Source organism: Plectropomus leopardus, chromosome 2 (assembly GCF_026936395.1).
Source record: "Plectropomus leopardus strain MGB_pleo_1.0 chromosome 2, ASM2693639v1, whole genome shotgun sequence".
Taxonomy (NCBI): Eukaryota; Metazoa; Chordata; class Actinopteri; order Perciformes; family Serranidae; genus Plectropomus; species Plectropomus leopardus.
The window spans coordinates 9,325,134-9,345,930 of NC_142177.1; the positions used below are offsets into that span (position 1 = coordinate 9,325,134).

At 38.5% G+C, this 20,797-nt stretch overlaps 2 protein-coding genes across 2 annotated transcripts; both read left to right on the forward strand.

Moving 5' to 3' along the window:
• Positions 1-703: 703 nt before the first annotated feature.
• Positions 704-4,811, forward strand: pfdn5 (prefoldin 5). The gene is made up of 5 exons (XM_088084090.1): positions 704-862; positions 1,546-1,648; positions 1,798-1,829; positions 1,938-2,214; positions 4,412-4,811. Exons 1-4 carry the CDS (start codon positions 797-799, stop codon positions 2,043-2,045), a joined length of 309 nt encoding a protein of 102 aa, XP_087940216.1. The 5' UTR covers positions 704-796; the 3' UTR covers positions 2,046-2,214; positions 4,412-4,811.
• Positions 4,812-6,845: 2,034 nt separating this feature from the next.
• larp4ab (La ribonucleoprotein 4Ab) lies at positions 6,846-20,531 on the forward strand. The gene is made up of 15 exons (XM_042499700.2): positions 6,846-7,253; positions 9,271-9,409; positions 10,333-10,576; positions 10,837-10,973; positions 12,117-12,220; positions 12,354-12,464; positions 13,194-13,247; positions 14,031-14,243; positions 14,864-14,967; positions 15,158-15,391; positions 15,674-15,725; positions 15,877-16,041; positions 16,139-16,266; positions 16,359-16,545; positions 17,633-20,531. The coding sequence occupies exons 1-15, from the start codon at positions 7,251-7,253 to the stop codon at positions 18,005-18,007; spliced, it is 2,250 nt and encodes a 749-aa protein (XP_042355634.2). The 5' UTR covers positions 6,846-7,250; the 3' UTR covers positions 18,008-20,531.
• The last annotated feature ends 266 nt before the right edge of the window (positions 20,532-20,797 follow it).

Below are 20,797 nucleotides of genomic sequence, written 5' to 3' on the forward strand. Positions count from 1 at the left end.
GTTTTATTTATTTGCATAGCCCAAAACATACACACAATGGAAAATAAAATTAATTTGCTCAAATGACTTAATATCATGAACCCAAGAATGTAGGTGTCAATCAACATGGGGGGGGGGGCATATGAAAGGCGAAGTTGGGGGTCCTCTGTTGGAAAATTTTGAGCATCACTTAATTTAGATTAATTTTTATGCAGCATTTTTTGCCTTTTTTTTGGTCAATTTATGGAATAAATACACACACACACACACAACTTTTAGGCATATATAGTATTTTTAATAATAATAATAAAGGTTATTTATATAGCACTTATAAAAACCAACGTTACAAAGTGCTTTACACTTAAAATCACAAAAGACACACACAGGAAAGAAATATAACACTACACAAAAGAAAAATATAAGAACAACACTCAAGGGAAGAAAATTAAAGCAAAAAATACAACACCGAAGAAAAGTTTAAAATCAATAATTTAATTTAAAATCAAAACTTTCAGGAGTAAGGTGAAATATTAATAAAAAAAATATTTTAAATAAATTATAGGATTGCTTTCGATAAACAAAAATACGTTTGTTTGTTTGTTTGTTTGTTTGTTTGTTTGTTTAAGTAATTTAAAAGAAGATATTGATGTAGCAGGCGGAGAACCAATAACAGTTTCAAGCAGCAGGCACGATTTCACTACAAATGCATCCATGGCCGCGTGTCGTCCACAGGGGGGCGGTGTTTCACACTGATGACCTCACAGCTCCATCACCCGGAAACACATCGCAAAGGGTCATCTGCAATCACGCTTCCAACATGGCGGTGAATCTCACAGACCTCTCCCTGCCTCAATTAGAGGGACTAAAAACCCAACTAGACCAGGTACTGTAAAAATCTTTAGTGCATTTCGGTTCTCACTGCGTTTTCAATATCAATAAGGGCTTTTATGAGGGTCGGAGGGGGTGAGTGGTGAGGTAGCTAAAGCTAGCACATCTAAAGCTAACGGTGCTAACGAGAACCGGAGCGTGTAGTCTCGCGTAAATAGACCTACTGCTACACCTGTCAGACAGCTAACACGTTAGCATGATCTGTTTTACGCATTTCCGAAAAAAATGCATTGAAATGTTTATTGTTGGAACATTTTGTTGTTTCTTCCGTATTTGTTGGATTCAAATAACTGACAGGTATGGTCGCTTTGTGTATTGACACTAACGTTTGTACACTTTAATGCCCCCACTCCCAGAAAGCATTATTAAACAAAATATGTCAGGCAAATAAGAACACAGACTTACATGAGAGCACAAATATTGGACATTCTACACAAAACATAAAAACAATAATACATTTTCAAAGTTCGAATACATAAATCAATAAAGAAATAATTCAAAGAAGTTTTTGTATTAATCTGTAGCTCACATCACTCACAATTTTACCCTTAAATTTATCATGTTTCATTATGATGATACAAGTAAGAAATATTTTAACAATGTTGTTAAAATGTAAGGTTCACACCCCTCTTCCTATCTTTTCTTGACTTTCCTCTCTTGCTCGTTGGTGTTTTGCAGGAGATTGAGTTCTTGACGTCTTCAATTGGTCAGCTCAAAGTTGTCCAGACAAAATATGTTGAAGCGAAAGACAGTTTGAACGTCCTGAACGAAAACAACAAAGGTGAGTGACGAGCGTATCCCACCAAGCATTTAACAGTTTTAGTGGAATAATTCATAAAAGCATATGTAGCACAACAGAGGTTCTTAATTTGAAATGAAAATGAATGCTAGCCTCTTAATTGTTCCTCCTTTCTCTTCTCTTTCACACAGGAAAAGAATTGCTTGTTCCACTTACGAGCTCCGTATCCTTTTTAAAATGTAACAACCAGCATCCCATGTCTTGCTGGTTTAAGTGAAGTCACGTGTCTGTTGAGACATGCATACTTGTCCTTGACATTTTGTCCTCTCAGATGTACGTCCCGGGAACATTACATGACGTGGAAAATGTGTTAGTGGATGTGGGGACAGGATACTATGTTGAAAAGGCAAGTAATTTAATATTTTACACAATAGTTTAACCTTTAATCCTAAAATGTGTTATGTAAATTGTTTTTATACTTTATATTTGTATATCTCTGCAGAAAGTGGAAGACTCAAAGGCTTTCTTCAAACGCAAAATAGATTTCCTCACAAAGCAGATAGAGAAAATTCAGCCAGCCCTTCAGGAAAAACATGCCATGAAACAAGGTAAGCTGCTTCTTTTTTTTGTTTCTTTTTTGTTTTTTGTTTTTTTTTTTGTTTTTTTTTTTTACACATTTATAGATATCTATTTCCTCCTTATCATATTATACATTTTAATCAAATTTTCCAATTCAAAGCCACATGTTAATGCTAAATGTCCCTTATTATTTACTGTCAAATTGCTACCTGGAAAAGCGCTTTTTTTTCCATCGACAAGCTGTCATTTTAAGTGTCTGACGACATTAAGTAAAGGAAGCCAATGGAGAAAAACATTGTTGTTTTATCAGAAACAGCGCCAAAATCACTATTGTAAAACCCACCAGAATAAACACTAGCTGTAGTGTGTACAGAGCCATTATATTTTCACACCTAAAACCTCCTGCAGACTGTGAGATTGTTGCAGTCCTCTAAGTTTAGTGTGAGCTACACTGCGACATGGATCCTAATAAACTTGGGGACAACATCAAGTTTGAAGTATGCAGATTTTACGATCGCCTACTGAATCACAGGCTACGACGTCAGGCATTTATATGTGTCAAAAATGTCTGAAGAAGAGGAGGAGGAGAGGGATAATGTGGGTGTGGTCGTGGATGGGAAAAGTGGCCAACTTTGCCAATTTTACAACAAGAGCGCAAAGTAATTAAGAGCATCTACAAGCATTTAGCAGTGTCGCGCTGATCACGTCATTTTCACGCTGCGTTTCTGTTGGTTGGTTCATAGGTCTTAACAGCGGTCACACAGTGAGATTCTCATCCCAAATTCCTGATACTGTCAGAATTTTGTATCCCAGGCTGTCTTTGATCACAAAACTGTGACAATGACCATATTAAACTTTTCTCATTGTGTACAGATTTAGAGCCACAACCAAAGATATCCCCACATTTCTGTCACGATGGTTATTTTTCGTCCAAAAAAACTCAAAATTGCACAATGTATAGCGGGCTTAACCAGTGAGTTCCGTTTTGTTCCTGTCAACTTTGAATAAAGTGTGTTTTATTACAAAGATAAAATGACTATCTAAACGGTGGTGGTCTGGTGAGTTTGGCGATAGTGACCTCAGGGCTGTTTTTTTTTTTTTTTTACAAAAAAAGATCACTCTTAAATAAAAAGGTCTATCTCTGTACAGATCCTTTCCATAATGTTGTCAGACACTCATAATAATAATGATAATAATAATAATCCAAGCCTGAGAGTGGTAAAAAGAAGCAGCTTTTATGGGATGTAAATGTGTTTCTTTCTCAGATTCCAGCCTCAGTTTATATAATATGTCTATAATACACTGTATAAATGAAAAACTCCCTTTAAACACTATTGGTACATTTTTTGTACCATTGAAACCTGTTAAAACTACTTTTTTTTTAATCACACTGTCATTCCAGCATAAAAGCATGCATCCCATAATATCAGGCTTTCATTCTGTTGTCCTGGATGTGTTTTTGTAAATTTTACTATTTTTTACCTGTATTTTTAAAAACTGCTAAAAATGAATGAATATTTGGTAGTTATTATCAAGACTGATGTCTAGACAGATGCTGACAAATGTAAAATATTTATATATCGTGTTTTTATTGTACTTTTTGACAGGGTACATTTTTTTGTGTTCCAAACATGTTAAGAGTGAAGTTTTTTTAAATATTAATGCAAAAAAACCCAATATTGTTACAAATCATTGACCTACAAGAGACTGTGATAAGCAACAACAACAACAAAAATATCATAAGTATATGGAAAATAACCACTTTTTAGTGCTTTGGTTTTTTTAATTAAAAAAAAAAAACCAGTGGCATTATGTAAATAAACTGGTATTTAAGGGGTTAACATCTTGAAAATGAATAAACATTTGTTAGTTATTGTCAGGACTGATGTTGGTTGACAAATGTAATGCAGTGAAAAAATATTTATACATGGCATTTCTATGGCACTTTTTAACAGGGTACATTTTTTGTGCCAAATGTGTAATTAGTCAGAAAATTGAAACAGTGCACGAGGGTTAACAATACAGATATTTCACAGTACAAAGAAAACAAATTAACTAATGTGTGTGCCACAGTAAACAAGTGCTACCATAAACAACGTCTTAAGAGGTTTTGAGTGGAAAATGTTAATTATGATTTATTTCAGAGACAGTCAAGTATAAGCTTGTCTATTAGCTCAGAACATGTTTCACACCTACTGACTTCTTCCGTTGTGTTCTTTGTTGCAGCTGTGATTGAAGTAATGAACGTGAAGATCCAGCAGCTACAGCAGAGCCAGCAGGCGTCACAGATGGTCGGGCCCACCAAGGCTTAAAGAGAACACCTGTTAGATCTCCTCATGTTAAACTCTTGAGGCTTTTTTTTTTTTTTTAAGTTTGTGTGCAAACATCTCACATCTGCTGTTGTAGGACAAGAAGTACCCTCCACTAATCTAATGAAGCCATGTTAAATACTGAACAGCAAAGATTTGTTTTTGTCCCGTTCTGCTTTAAGTGCACAAACCCTGTTGTCAGTAAATTAGTCGGCTATCGTCACAGTAAAGCAATCATGTTTACTTTGTCAATTTTAGGTCAATTCAATTGGGCGTCTGATTTGTTCACATAATTAAAGAGGTTCTTGTGCATTCAAGGAACATTGTTTTTTCTTATTCTTGGGTTTTCAGTAGTGGGGGTCCACTACCAAGAACTTTTTTTTATCATATTTTGTGAACATTTTTGTGTATGTAAACAGTATCTTCAACACGACTTTTAAGGCCCTGCAGATGTACACAGGTGGTTTTTTTTTTCGCTTGTTCAGGTTAATTAGAGTGCTCAGCTTGTAGGAAGAGGAGCTTGAATTACATGTCGTCACAAGACTCCATCTGTCGGTCTGCACACATCCATTCAATCCTGAGAGGAGGTCTAATCAGAGCAAATGTAAAGGCTTTACCATAATTGTACGGGGCCTTCAAGTGATGGTATGAGACTGCGGAGGAGAATATAACTTGCTTAGTGAGAAAAGACATAATTAATTGCAAATGTATTTTGGCACAATATAATCCAACAACTGTTTCTATCAAAACGTGCTCATTACATGTTCAACACAGTAGCATTAGCCTTTCATGCTGCCATTTTCTTGTATAAAGTTAAAACGAAACCTTCATACATCTTAAGGAAATTCCATTTTCTTACACTGTGTGGGTCATGTCAAAATTTTAAAAGGTTTGAATGGATTAAAATTGACTTGATCCTTTAAAGATCTTAACTGCGTGTATTAGTCGTAGTTATGGTATTTTATCAGCACTGAGTGGTTCTGCATTTTTTGTAACGCTATAATAACAGTAAAAATAACTGTATGGATACATATCGCATAACTGATGCATGACTCATGAGAATAATGCAGGAAGTTCAATGAATTTCCGTCATTTTTAACAAAAAGTCACTTAATGTGTCAACTTAATGTAATTAGCTCACACTTAATAGATCATTGGTTAAGCAATGTTACTTAATACAGCAACTGACAAACTGATATGCAGCCAAATTATCTGGATTCCAGTTATGTGAAAACAAATCTAAAAACAATGCATTTGCTCAGCCTCTCTGAAAACAGGCTTAAAATAAACAGGAACCTCATCACACACTTTTGTTTTACTGTTAACAAATACGTTTTTTTTCACCCAATGACTTCATAAATTTTAAACTGTCAGTGCAAAAATTCATAAAAGATCAATTCCTCACTATCCATGGTGTGAAGATATGAGGAAAACACGTAATGATGATATCTCACATTCTGATTTGTATCACCTCAGACTCTTTAAATGAGTTAAACTGTGGAAAGAAAAGTTTAAAGAAATACTTCTCGGTTGTGGACTCAAGCTGCTGTTGAGGGACGGAAGTTTGCCAGTGCCCATATCACTTACAAACTTTGCATCAGGCCATGTCCTATTCACTCAGCTTGGGAATTAATACTTAACAGGGAGCAGCCGGTAATATTGTTTACATTGTCAGGTAAAATAAAATGGTGGGATCTAAGTACATTTACTCAGGTACCCTACTGTACTTAAGTGAAATTTTGAGGTAGTCATGCTTGAGTATTTACATTTTATGCTACTTCATACTTCTACTCTACTATATTTTGGTGGAAAATACTGCATTTTGTACTCCACTACATGTATTTTGTAAGTTACTTTGCAGATTCAGATTATAAAATTCTGATTATTATTATTATAGTTGAAGATAGTGGGTGTGACCAGCCTGTCAAGATGTGGACATTTATCTTTTTGCATATCCCATGGCAGTAGACTTAACTGATTTCTGCCCTTTGCTTTTCATACTTCACCCTCATTACACTGTTATTTCTCCATACACAAGAACATTGATTTGGTTTCAGTGTTATAAGAACTTTAATGGATAAACCAGCTAGAGTGACAATCACAAGCTGGTATGACTAAACCATTATTTGACCACCTTATTTCAGTCGATTTATTTGGCTTATCTTATTTTGCTATGGCACTAATTACATAGAAATTTTTTTTTAAATTGCAAACCAAAACTTTTACATTCCAGGCCATTCAAGCCCACCTCCTATTGGTGCCCTCCCAAGTCCCACTTTCCCCCCACGGCTACACCCCTGCTCAGAAGAGCATGGACTCAGCTCCATGACGCCTCGCCGGGGCGGTAGAGGCGGAGTACAGCCTGCTGGGACGGACCGTCGCAGAGGCAGAGGACGCAGCTGTCACATGCTGGAGAAGCGGTGCCTCGGAGCTGACCTACGGAATGAGGAGCTGGACTTAAACAACATATTTCGTCAAATGGGGGGCGCTTTTTAAGCTACACACCATCTAAACAGTTACTGTGGTCACTACAAGCTTTTAAAGTTGTTGTCCGCGCGGACGCACTGTTTGGACTGGAGCACGTTCGGTCGTTTGAATTACGTTACCGGGGAGACGGTAGTTAACGACGACGGGACACTCTAAATTCGTGCGGCCAACAGTTTTTGAGTTCAAGCTTTCGCAAAGAATAAAACCTACAGGGCAAATTAAATCCGCCGGAGCTGAGGAGAGCACAAGAAGTCGAGGACCGAAGCAGCATGGTGAGTTTGGGGCCTGGGAGAGGACACGCTAGCTAACATGCGACAACCTGTTTGCGTCCTCCCCTCACGTTTGACTCGTGCTGTCTGTAGCTCGACCAGACAGTTTTTCACCGCTTTGGTAACTTTACACTTTGGCTTTTAATATGCGTTCGTACGAAATATTACTTATGTATATTTACAAAGTAAGTCAATATGTGTCACTGTCAACCTGTCAAACAAATTAGCTTAGGTTAGGAGTGTAAAGAGAGGTCGGCCGGTTCCAACTGGTTTGCTAGTAAACTTAAGCTAGTTAGCTAAAGCAGGTATTTATGGAGTCACTCCTTACAATATGGTAGACGGCGAGACGCCAAACAAGCTTACCCCACATACACGTGCTTTTTTACATAACGTTATGAATTAATGAAAACTCGGAGTTTGCTTTATTGCAAGTTGCTGTAAATGTATAGTTTAATTCATTTGCGTTTCGTGTGTAGCGACTACACGTGATTTGTGTTAAATGTTAGCTGTTACACAACTGTTAGGTTAGCTAAATAGCTATCAGAGTTCCGTGATAAAGGTCATAGCAGTACACCGCGGAGACGGCGAATTTGAAAAGGGAGAATTGCTGGGATGATTGAGTAATCTAGTAACAATAAATACATCAATCCAGAATCCGCTCCATTTTATCGGGTCGAAATTGAAACTATTTGAATATTGTTGCATATGGTTGTGTGGGAACGTCGGCACCATGTGCTCTTTCTTCCAGAACCCCAGAGTAACGTTGCGGTGCTTAAGTGCAAACCCAGAGCCGCTCAATAGTAACCACACTTTCGAAAACATACAGTTTAGACTGGACGGTCGCGGGAATGATTCGTGTTTTGGTTCAGCATCAATGACCGAAGCACACTCAAGGTTTTGCAATGGATGACAGGTCAAAATGCCTTGTTCTAAGTCACGCTGCAGCTCAGAGGCGGTCTCGCGCCATGTATGGTAACATGTGACCGTTTGCGAGGCGGGGTTACAGTGATAAGGTAACCAATGAAAATTCAACTAAGTCACAGGGTTTGTTTGTGAGAGTAGGGCAGAGGAGCTGAGACCGTTCAAAGACGCCAAACTGGATGAACTGGCTTCATTCATTGGATTGGCTATGATAAATCGGAGTAAGGGACACGGGTTTGAATGTTGTGGGGGTGTAGTGCTGTTATTTTGAGGTATGATGAAAAGTAATATTTCTCAATGGCTGACCTTTTCTTGAGTTCTCTTAAATGACATGGATCCGTTACATGTTACTTGGGTTTTGAGTGACTGACAAACAACTTATCTAAAATTTGATCTGATTTGATTTTGCTCTATGTAGTAGTGAGGCGCTTTGGTAAAGATGCTCAAATTGCCTATTAGCAGTTGATACAAAACTCAGAAATTTCATACGTTACGACTGTGTTCACATGATCCATGTTTTTTTAAAAGTCCAACAAGCAAGCACGCAAAACTTTGTTTCTTAAGCACATTTAATTTCAGGTGAAAGCACAATGTGCTGAGGTACAAGTGTGAGGTACAAGTTGCAGACACGCAACAAAGCCGTCAACTGACCATAAAAGTGAAACAGTTCCATTAGAATTAAAGTATAAACTTGTAAAATAATGGTTAAGATGAAGAATAAACTAATAAGAGATACAAAGACAAGATGTCAGTCAGAACTGATTAAAAAAATGCTAAAATTAAGTACATACTAAAATCAGACCATTAGAAGAGGATAATACATTTGAATTCATATGAATGAAAGAACAAAAAATACATAAAACATATAAAACATTGTTGGCTCTCCACAATCCTACCAATCTGCTTCCAAGTCCGTGCTCCATTTTTGGAAGCCAAAACAGTTTGAAAGCCAATTTTTGAACACGCATGTCTGAAATCAGTTGCGGGGCAGAAAACTCCACACATCTGAGTGTCTGACAGTGTCTATTTTGTCTCTCGTAACACTATAGTTATGTACCCAAAACTATTTTCTGTAACTCATATTCTTTTAATCCTGCAGGTTACCACAAAGGGAGCAGGTTTGAACCCAAATGCTAAAGTGTGGCAGGAGATCCCTGACCACCAGAATAACATCCCAGAGGGGACGGAGGAATCTCCATGGATGCTGACCTCCCCTCCTCCCGATGAGATGACAAACGGTAAGAGCTTATTCAGTTCTGTTTGCTGAAAACATCTGGTTATATCCATCTTCCCCTCATGTAAATTGGTCTTCAGTGTAAACCAAACCCCTCTACTCCCTGCACTGGAACAGCACTATGGGGATAGACTATGTGTGATCAGGATTCAGGCCTTTTATTAGTATTGAATTGACTTAAAATTATCTTTCAAAAGTATTAAAAAATGCTCAGACATGGGAAGTTGGGGAGTTGGATTTTATTCATTTTTTCTGATGTTGCATTATAAAGTTTAAAATTAATTGGTAACATCTTGTTTTTGTTTGTTAACTAGTTTTAATACATTTCCTTTTCTAAAACTGGTCATGATGGAAATCCAATCTGTGGAATCTCACATGCGGAGTGGGAAACACAAAATTGTTGAGAAAACAGGCCAGAAATGCCAGATATTTTCCACTTCTGTCGATAAACCAAATGGATACCTTTATGATAATATAATATGTTCAATGTCTTCTATGTGTTCCACTCTAAAAAGGGTTGTTTTTATGGCATTTAACATAGATAATCTAACTTTTTCACCAGACAAAAAAAGTTATTTTATGTTAGAATAAACATTTGGGCAAAACAAAATTGTCCCTCTTCAGTTTTGGTTATTAGAAAATTGGTCTTGTACTCAACTCTGAGTGGCATTAAAAATGTCTTTAAAAGTCCTAATTCTTACTTGCCTTAATCTGCAGGAACCCAGTGTGTTACCAGTATAGACATGCATAATATTTATTGATCAAGATAATTGAAGAAACACATGGTATTTGTTGTTGTAACGTTTGTCCTTGGGTTATGTGGCAAAGACAAAGCATGACAAAGTTTGTTTGAACATTAGATCCTGTTGTCCAAACATGACAGTTATTTCACAAGCATTTTGTTCCCTCTTGCCTCTTCTACCTCAGGTTACTCAGATGTTTCCTCTTCAGGGGGAAAAGGATATGACGCTGAGTATCTGGACAGCACTGCTGACTATGCCCCTGTACCCACAGAGGGCGTTGTGAATGGCACTGACCACCCTGACATGATGTATGTCTTTGACCCACAACGCGAGTCAGCAGTAGATGCTGATGCTTCAAAGGAACAACCAATATCTGAGGAGAGCCTTAGAGCGTCTCTGAAGAAACAGCTCGAGTTCTGCTTTTCAAGGTCAGTACAAATCCTCTTTCTTTTTTACCACAAAATAAAAGTGTATTGTTAATTCCTGTTTTGTCAAGTTATCTTCAGCTTCACCTTTATCCCTTTGCTGGTTTATGTAGCTACAAAAACAACATCAGTAATAAATAATTCAAATGCCTTGTTTCATAACTGCGAAAAACCCCAAACAAAACAGCTGATTCCTCTAAGAGTATATTAGTATTAGTAGACATTTTGGATGATTTTGTTAATGTTGTTTTGGGTGTTTGCAGAGAGAACCTGTCTAAGGACCTGTACCTGATATCCCAGATGGACAGTGATCAGTTCGTTCCCATCTGGGCCATCGCTTGTATGGAGGACATCAAAGCGCTGACCACTGACATGGACCTCATTCTGGATGTACTGCGAGGTACCAGTGCTGTCTTTGTTTGTGAGAAATGCTTAACACTTCATTTTACAGACAGAATATTATATATATAGACAGAAGACTTTAAAATGAATGTACCGACATTTTAAGAACTTTAATCTAAATCTTAAACTAATTGGAAGAGGGTGAACAATGGATATAGAAGTAAAGGGTCTCTTATTTGTGGTGGTTCCTTGCCCAAGTTTAATAAGTGACCACCTTAACTGAGAGTATTAACACGGGACAATATGTCAAACCATAAAAGCCATACACATAATACAAGCTTTTGTTAGGGCAGTCACCTAGTAAAATGTTCACAACAGAGGAGATGGTGTAATGATCCACCAGAGTCACCAGTAACAATTGAATGCAGTGTCCACACAACATGATGTTGCCACCACAGCGTGCTTCTGCTGATGGGTGCTGGTGTTTTGGGTCATTGTGTCTATGGTGACTGTATGGAGCAAAGAGTTTGTTCTTGCCTGTAATGCTTACCATTTCTGCCAACCGTTTATCCAAGAAGAAAACCTCAGAGGGTTTGTGTATCTTATTGGGCTGGCTATCATTACTTGATATCCTTTTTAAGGTATCTATTGAAATAACCCTGTACCAAATAGTAGCAGAACTTCTTTGTATCCTGACCTAGATTTTTTAAAAAACTAGTATTTGTATGTTTTTTCTTGCAGCCAATCACTGCTGCTGTTCTTTAATTTAATGCAGCGTGCCATTGACTGACCACTACAGCAGCCATTTTTCCATTCATATAATGGGTTTTGAATGAAGTAGAGAAAAAAGATATTAATTGAAGTACTTTATCAATATCACTTTAAGCGTACTGGTATTGTAATTTTTTTAAACGATACCCAGCTCTACCAGTTTCTAACTGTTTTCCATACATGTTTTAACAGTCTCCTGAATAAGGTTTGTTTGAGCTGATAAGGGCACTGTTGAAACTTGCCAGTATTTACACACAGTGTTTATAGTTTTTTTTTGTTTTTAAATCCTGACAGAAAATACATAAAAAATTGTGCAGATGTATGCCAGAGAGAGATGTAAATACTCAAACACTATGAAGGTGAACCAGAGGCCTTTAAGTTACTTCCAGATGGTGAAAACACTTTTATTAAGGTGGTGTCTTTGTCACAGCCTCTCCCATGGTGCAAGTTGATGAAACTGGAGAGAAGGTTCGGCCAAACCACAGTCGCTGCATCATTATTCTGAGAGAGGTGCCAGAGACTACGCCGGTGGAGGTAAAGAAAGTTCCATACTAAAAAAGTCCTCCACAACTCCTCCCATTCTGCTGTGCAGTAAAGATGTTGAATGAGTTCAGTGTAGGAGGCAGAAATGTATAATATGTAAATGTACGTTTTGTCTCTCTCACAGGACGTGGAGGCTCTTTTTAAGAGTGAGAACTGTCCAAAAGTGCTGAGTGTTGAGTTTGCACACAACAGCAACTGGTACATAACGTTTCAGTCGGATATGGACGCACAACAGGTTCGTCTCCTCGTTGATAAACTTCTGGCTTGTTTTTGACCAACTTGCTGTGTAATTTAAAGTTAGAATACAGTTACATTTTCAGTTGAGTGCTTATTTTATATTTTTTTATCATTATTATGCTGTATATGATGTTCCATCAACATGTCAAATATTACCACCAGGGATGTGCAAAATGTGTTAAGTTTTTAAGTTTTCAAAATTAAGTTTTGAATATCTGAGCATATTTTGCAAAATCATCAACAAAAACAAAAAAACAACCTCAAACACAATCGTCAGTTTGAGTAAAATGCTTAAATAAATTTGTCCTTTTTCACTAAACATTCTTTAAGGAATAAATGTAATTTGAGTTAAAAAGAAAAAAAAAGAACTTACATTTCACCTGCCAGTTGCCTAGTTTGAATTGAAGAAAAACAAATTATGAATTATTTTTAGTATTTTAGATTGCTGCTCCCTTTGTGTGCAGCAATTGGAAGAGGAAACACTTTTTTGACTAAATTTAAAATATTTTAGCAAAATGAAACAGCATTGATGATGAAGTAAAGCAGATGTATTCCTTAGATAAACACATGCTGAGAATCTTGGAAAAGTATTACTTCTACCTAAATTAGATATATTTTAAACATTAAACAAGCTGGGACAGCTTTAAGTTCTTGTATTTAAAGGGCAACACAAATGTTTACAGTATTATACTGTAAATATTTAGCCTTTTTTCTTTTTCCTCCTCAGGCGTACAAGTACTTAAGAGAGGAAGTGAAAACGTTCCAGGGAAAACCAATCATGGTGAGTTCTGTTACTAAAATGCACAAGCATGAATTTGCTTTATTTAGTACACTACAAAGTACCTTTTTTATTTCGGCTGGATCACTGCTTAGTATTGGTTCTATTTTAGACAGTGGTATGGAGCCCAGCAAGCCTTGTGTTACACAAGACAAGTTGTGTTGTCAGCTGTCACGTCACTACTGTCTGGCTAAGCCGTAGCCTCAGGACTGACCTTGGGATTTGTGTGCACAGAGACTTGATAAGCAAGGAGGTGTTTGTCAAAAACTGTTGCACACACCTCTATCTCCAGACAGTTTGATATCCCTCCTTATCACGGCGTGACATTTACCTTTGCTTTTCAGGTACCAAGTACATCCTTTTTCAGTTGGACTTTGGCTTGACCTTGTGAGCGCCTGATAAAACAAACCAGGCTGTGACATGTTAATGGTCCTGTCTAAACCCCAGTGATGATCAGTATCGCGCTTCGAAGGACCCATATGCACTGTGGCTGGCTGGGAGGAATTTTTCATCTGTAGCTCCTTATCAATCTCCTGTTTCTACCTCTATGCTATACCTCTCCTCTCCCTCATCCTGTTACTGTCACTCTCCCCCTCACTCCCTCCCCCTTCTTTCCCCTAGTCGGTGCAGTGTTGTATGACCTAATGACCGTGGATTATGAGATCTGAGGGGACTGAAGGACGGTAGACACAGCTACAATGCTACTCATAGCTACAGTGAGGTTTGTCACATCTTCACGCCTAGCAGACATACCTGATGATCTTTCTTTCTCTCCTCTCACGCCAGGCTCGCATTAAAGCCATTAACACATTCTTTGGTAAGAACGGCTTCCGCAGCGTGGATGCAAGTGTGTACAACCAGCACGCCCAACCGCAGGCTCAGTACGGCCCCCCAGTCTACATGCAGCAGGTGTACAGCCCTCAGCAGCAGTACCCGGTATACCCTGTGGTTTCTCCCTCCTGGAGCCCTTCAGTCATGCCTTACTTTGAAACACCACTGGTGAGAACCTGATTGTCTTGTCCAAAATGTTTGCTAAAGATATATTTTTGAAGGATTTTTCCTAAAGAACAATGTATAGAGTCACACAAAAGAAATCTCTCTCAGCTGTCACTCTCAGTGTGTGGCGGTGTATTTATCTGCAGCGACCCTGCCCTCTGCATGTATTTTTGTATTTACTTCTTATTTTGCTATGTTGGGTGATGTTCCTAGGCAGAGTGCACAGGTGAGGTTGGGCCTTTTTAATAGGTAGCAATAGTGTTCCAGATAGTAAGCAGCCCGCATCCAAGAGGAAGCTATGAAAATTGTAGACATGGAAATGAAAAAAAAACGCATATTAAAACAAGACAAAATGCAAAGCAGACAGAGCTGGGGTTGGCTTTCATTCTTTGGGACAATGTTTACAAAAAACAATAGAAATGTATGGCTTCTTGTATTGTTCAGAAGCATTTATAATGAGGGAAATTACAAAATGACAAAATTAAATTGTGTTAAGGTGCTCATGGTAGTGTCTGTTGCTTTTGATGTGATATTCTCAGCTTCAGGCCATGTACAAATATATTGAGATATTTTCATGAAGCACATTGTCTAATTAGATTTCCAAATGTTGTTGTGATATCCAGGCACCTTTCCCACACAGCGGATTCATGAATGGTTACAGCAGTCCTGGGAACTACAAAGCAAACTCAAGCTCCATCAACACCCATCGACCCCAAAGCAGGAACCGGTAGGTGCAAGTCACAATGACATGTCTTTTGTGTCTTTTTTATAAACGTGCTGCCCAGTCTTGATTTACTCTCTGTCATCAAATAGCATATATAATAGCACAATAGTTTGCTTGAAGTATCAAAACGTGACTTTTCATGGTAGATTTGACATTTAGTGGTAAGAAACGTGTGACCTTTTATTATGTCCAGAAACCATGTGAAGGGTCAGCCTCGGCCAGGAGACGCGCCCCCTTCTTCTCCTTTGGCTCCGCCACCTCTGATGGACGGCCTGTCTGCTCCCCTGAGTCCACAGCCCCTCAAGACGTCAGGGATGCCGACTGGCACCACTTCAGCAACAACCTCTCTGCCCTCCTTCAGCCTCAAAGACACTTCTCCACAGGCCATCATACCCACTGGATATCTGAGCGGAGCCACACGCGGCAGGTGAGTGAATATTTTCCTGCTTATTAACACTGTGGAGATGATGATTTATACCAAACTGTGCCAGGCTAATGGACATTGAGGCGTGTGTAATGTATTGTGAGTAATTTACACAGTTAGTTAAAACAAATAAGAAATAAAACATGTTTTGGGCTTTTGCATTAAGTTCCAGGGAAATGCAGCCAGTTCTTTGAATTATTGTTTTTCTTTTGTTGTGTTTTTACTTGTAAATATAACTTTAATATTTGAAATCATCCAATGTAAAATAATCTGTCTTCATTGTAGGAGAGGTAGCCACAGAGGCATGAGGAGGAAAAGAGAAGATGAACATAACACGGTCAGCATACTTCCTGTTTTACTTATTTTTAAACAAAGCATTGTTTTCCTGTGTAGACCAAATGGTTGTCTGTTTGTGTAGTTTTTTTGTGGCAAGATTCACAAAATGTTGCTTATCTCACAACTGACTTCAACTATAATGGAAATTTCAGAGGCCTGTCCCCCTGATGGAGGCCAAGGTACCACCACCACCAAAGTTTGACCTGGCAACTTCCAATTTTCCTCCTTTACCGGGATCCGTGGTCAGTATGAGGGGAGAAACTACGCCAGAGATGCGCCTGTCTGATGTTGTGCGTGGCCTAAAGGTGACCAACAAGGTAAAAATCTTTGATACATTTTCCTCTGGAGACTCGTGTGAGCATCGTTTAAGTTACAGTTGTGTCAACGCACATTTTAAATTCTTGATTATTTCAGGCTGTGAGTCAAGAGGTTACTGAAACTCGACACGCAAACATCTCAGAAGATGCTGTAAGCAAACCTGATACTGTGAGCCCGGTTGCTACACCTGCACCTGTGACACGGCTCACACCACCGGTCTTAAGGTAAAGTTTGCTTCAAACAAATGCACTGTATGTGAATAAAAGATGCCATATACATAGAAAATAACTTATCTTTTTCTCTTCTCTGTGTCTAGTGTTTGTCCACCAGAGAAGGAAGAGGATAAAGCTGAATCTTGTATTCTAAGTGGAACAATCTCCTCATCCACGGAGGCTGCCTCACCAACGGCCTCTGAAGCTGCTTCCTCAACCTACAGCCAGTCTGTTTCTACAGAACAACTTTCGCCATCTCCCCCAACTCCAACATCTCCGGCATCAGAGCCGGTAAAGTCTGCCTTCTCTTATAGAGTAGTTCACAGCAACAGCAGCTCATAGGTTTTTCCAAGACTGCCTCATGCCTAGTTCACACTACACAACTTAAGCCCTGACTTTTAACCTCACTGGCCTGTTTTTGAGCTCCCAAACAAAAGCCCCAGATCAGAGGCAAATCGGCGTTGGCTCCTTGAGTGCTATGTGTAAACCTATGTTAGCCGAGAGGCTTGCCAATGCGTTGTAGACACTCCCCAGATATCTGGCGTGCTTAATATCTGATGCTTTCTAGGGACCTGTCGGCAAACATAGCTGATGAGGGGAAACCTGGGGGAGGGATTGCCCCTAACAATAGGAACATTACTGAACATGTTAGATCTGCTACATGAACCAAAGTTGTTGCACCCAAAGGAAACAGGCTAAAGAATGAAGATGTGTGAAAACAAGTCTATTTTATGAACCTGTCTGGCACATGGCATTATGTCATTTCCCGTGTCACTTCTCATGTGTGTTACTGTGACAAAATGTAGTTCGGAAATCAGACATACTCATGGCAGATTCCTCCTAATGAAAGACCTTATGTGGTACCCCCTGTAAGTCATGTAGTGTGAAAACCACAAATAATTCAAGACTCCCAGATTACAAAAAAACACGTTGTGAAGTGTGAACAGTACGGCAATCTAACAACTTTGAAAGTCATTTAGTGTGAACTTGGCATCAGACTGTGCTTTGTTTATTGTAGCAAACTACATGGAGCCAAAAAATATTAATATAAAACTTGGCTTGCTCTTCTAGTGGAAAATGGCAGTTGTAGCTGGGATTGAGAGATTTTTCAGCTGATTTAATTATAGCTTAGAGTAGAAGCTGGAAACAAGGTAAATGTATGAAAACATCGAAAGCAACTTCTCAAACTACCGCTGCAGCACAATCCACTTTGTTGCCACTAATGGTTACTGTTAATGACAGCGTTTTAATATTTATTGGATCATATGGTCTCTGAGCGGTTTTTAGTAGCAGTTGTGTGTGTTGTGACTTTTTTTTTTTTGTTTCTTTATCATTTATTTTACATGTTGATTTGATCTGACCATTATTCTGTTTTCAGGGATCAAGAAAGCTCAGCTATGCAGAGGTTTGCCAGAGGCTGGCCAAGGACCCGCCACCAGCACAGACCCCCTCTCCCCCTCCTCCTCCCCCCTCCTCTGCCAGCCAACCCCTGCAGGAGCTCAAGGTCAACGGGGTTGAGGAGCCTCGGCCCAACTCCACGCGCACTACACACAAACAGGAGAAACGCGGAGACGGTCGGCCCCCCCGTCAACCGTCACGCTCCTTCAGAGGAGCAAATGGCCAAGTCCGATCTGGAGGATTGAAGGCTCGGGAGCATCAGAGAGGCCTGAATGCTGGCAAACCGTTTTCCCCACACAGGGGAGCCAGACACAGTGGCAAAGAACAGAACATTCCCCCGAGGTCACCAAAATGACTCCAGAAAGAGGAATCTATAAAACATGAACTGAAAAGCAGATAAAAACAATATATGTAAATATATAATATATGTTAATAGACAGATGAATATATTTCATTTGACAGACTTTTGCAAAGAAATGTAATATTGTTGCAGACCTGAAATTATTTAGAAAAACAATGTAAAAATCCTTTTTTTTTTTTTAAAGGAAAATGTGTATAGTCTGTGGACAGAATTGCAGACTTTTGGGGGTGATAAAGCATACTCTGCTTAAAGTAATATCACCATAATCTCAAAAGATGCCCCCAGAAATGGGCTAAATCTGTAGTGTGTGTGTGTGTGTGTGTGTGTGTGTGTGTGTGTGTGTGTTTGTCTTTATCTTTAAGTGTTGAAGGGAGGGAGAGGGATCTTGTTACCTTATTATAAGGTAGTCAAACCTTTTCCAAGCATCCAAAATGAAGAATGACGGACATTAGATGTCTTTCTGGGCGGTTATTGTTGGCATGTGATTCATCTTGAGCTTTTTGTCAAAGTAGTTTTGCTTTCAAATCAAGAACATACGATTATTGATTAAATGGAAGATGTTAAATCCATGGCAGGGTAATAGAAACAGCGGGATGTGGGATTAACGAAGAGTTTGAGCTTTGGCTTGCAATGTTTGAAGAAATGACATCATTAATGTAGATAAGATCTACAAAGGATGCTGGTGAATACTAAATGTCATGGATTCAGAACATTGCATTGTGTAATGATTATAATTGTTGAGTGTTTTTACAGCAGTTGTCGTTGTGATGCAGATATCAGATCAGTGCTACTAATGCTGTCTATTTTCACCAGAGCAGATGTGCTTTATCTTTTTGTTTTTTGCAGGGTAGCATCAGTGATTTAACTCCTGTGTAAATCAGTACATCTTGTAAAAAATGTAGAGCATGAATACTTGAACGTTAGTTGTTAGCCAAATAAGCTGCCGATGCCGATGACGTAAGCAGGAGCAGAAAAACTTCATGTTTTATCAGATGACAGACAATACTGCTGGTATTTCTCAGATAGCGAGATTAATGGGTTTAATGGCTATCTTTGGGTTCATGTCTGACTTATGAAATGGATATTGTTGTATTTTCAGTTTCAGGACATTTTTGTAGAGTATGGTGGTAGATCTTGGAGAATAAGTTGTCCTTAATTAATGACTAGTATCTGTATGTGAATTGCTAAAACATATCAGATGACCTGAGGGAACTAAAGAGGAGAAATTTGAAATTTTCCTCCACCACAGAAACGTGTGGCTCCTTCCTAATGAACGCAGCTTTTTGACGGTGGCCAGTGTTTTAACTTTATTTAGTAACATTGATTGCCTGCATCATTCGTTTAGATCGCATACATAAGTCCTCAGACAATTGTAGTCTTTTTTTTTTTTTTTTTTTCATAAAACCACTTTTGAGATTGATTTTGTAAATGTTGATATGTTGTAGCTTTTCGTGAGCGTGTGTATATACAGATTATTTTTCATCTGGGTTGTTAATGTTCTTGTTTTTTCTTGCTGTAGATGAGATTCATTTTCTATCACAGTTTTTCTTCTCATGGTTCAAGGTGTGTGTCAAATTAGAAAATGAGTGTGTAATGGATCTGAGAAAAGATGCTTGGCTGTTGACAACTGAATTCAATACTGATCAGCCCCTAATGGCTCAGCAATGAGCAGAGCATGCCTGTAACTGTAGTGATTTGAATTGAAATGCACTATCCTTTTATAATCTCAAGGCTTTTAATCATTTCTGAAGTACGAAATGTGAACAGAAATGTTCGGCTTGAGCTCAAATGTTTTCTTTCATCTGAATAGTCTAGGATGTTTCAAATGGAAATTAACAAAAAAAAAAAATAGTGAAAATAAATTAGATTTTCAAAATCGGGGGGGATAAAACTTTTCGCTTTGTTTCCTCCACTGAAAGACTTGACTGCAGTGTACAGTAATTTGTATCTTGTAATCAGTAATTAAGATGTCACTTGTGTGTGTATGTCTGTAAACGTGTGTGAGACAGATTGATTGCTTCTTCTTCATGCTATGTGAAACTATAATCTCAAACCAAAACTGCAGTGCCTCTAACAGTGTATCATTTCAGTATAAAGACTGCTAGAAGTGTGAGCACATCAATTTGTCACACTAAACAAGGCTGGTTAGTTGGTTTTCAGAATCCAACAATAATAGTTTATGATGCTGGGAGACACTAGATCCTGCATCTCACTTTACTGTGGGTGCAACCGCAGAGCTGGTGCTGGATGGAGTGCAGCTTAATTGTGTGTGTGTGTGTGTGTGTGTGTGTGTGTGTGTGTGTGTGTGTGTATGTGTGCATGCTTGTTTGTCCATCATGTGTATGTGATACAATTTATTTTGTTAGCTTGTCAATGCAATTCCAGTCTTACATGTAAATCCTGCTTATAACTCACAATCAAACATGAGATTGCAGTTTTCGTCAGTACACACTGGTTTATTAAGTGAATATTTTATTGCTGAGCTTGAAGTATGAAAATAAAGATTTATTTTTAAACACCTGCTTCTTACACTTTGTGTTTTCTTTGGATTAAATGTTAATGCGTCTGATGCAGTTGCAGCTTCACACGTGAATTTTAATGTATGATTTGTTGATTTTCTTATATCTAAACCTAGGGTTCGTTTTAACAGGAGCCACAGTGACGAACATGCGCAGTGAAAAGGCCCTGCCACACTAGAGAGGATTTGTTGACGGATTTTTACATGTCATCTGCCAAGTAACTATCCGGAAATAACCTTAAACATTATGTAACTGTTTTAGGCTT

Coding starts and splice junctions, on each gene's coding strand:
- pfdn5 (XM_088084090.1), top strand. CDS start 797: ATGGCGGTGAATCTCACAGACCTCTCCCTGCCTCAATTAGAGGGACTA. Junction 863..1,545: donor TAAAAACCCAACTAGACCAG/GTACTGTAAAAA, acceptor GGTGTTTTGCAG/GAGATTGAGTTCTTGACGTC. Junction 1,649..1,797: donor CCTGAACGAAAACAACAAAG/GTGAGTGACGAG, acceptor TCTTTCACACAG/GAAAAGAATTGCTTGTTCCA.
- larp4ab (XM_042499700.2), top strand. Junction 10,577..10,836: donor CTCGAGTTCTGCTTTTCAAG/GTCAGTACAAAT, acceptor GGGTGTTTGCAG/AGAGAACCTGTCTAAGGACC. Junction 14,968..15,157: donor CGACCCCAAAGCAGGAACCG/GTAGGTGCAAGT, acceptor TATTATGTCCAG/AAACCATGTGAAGGGTCAGC.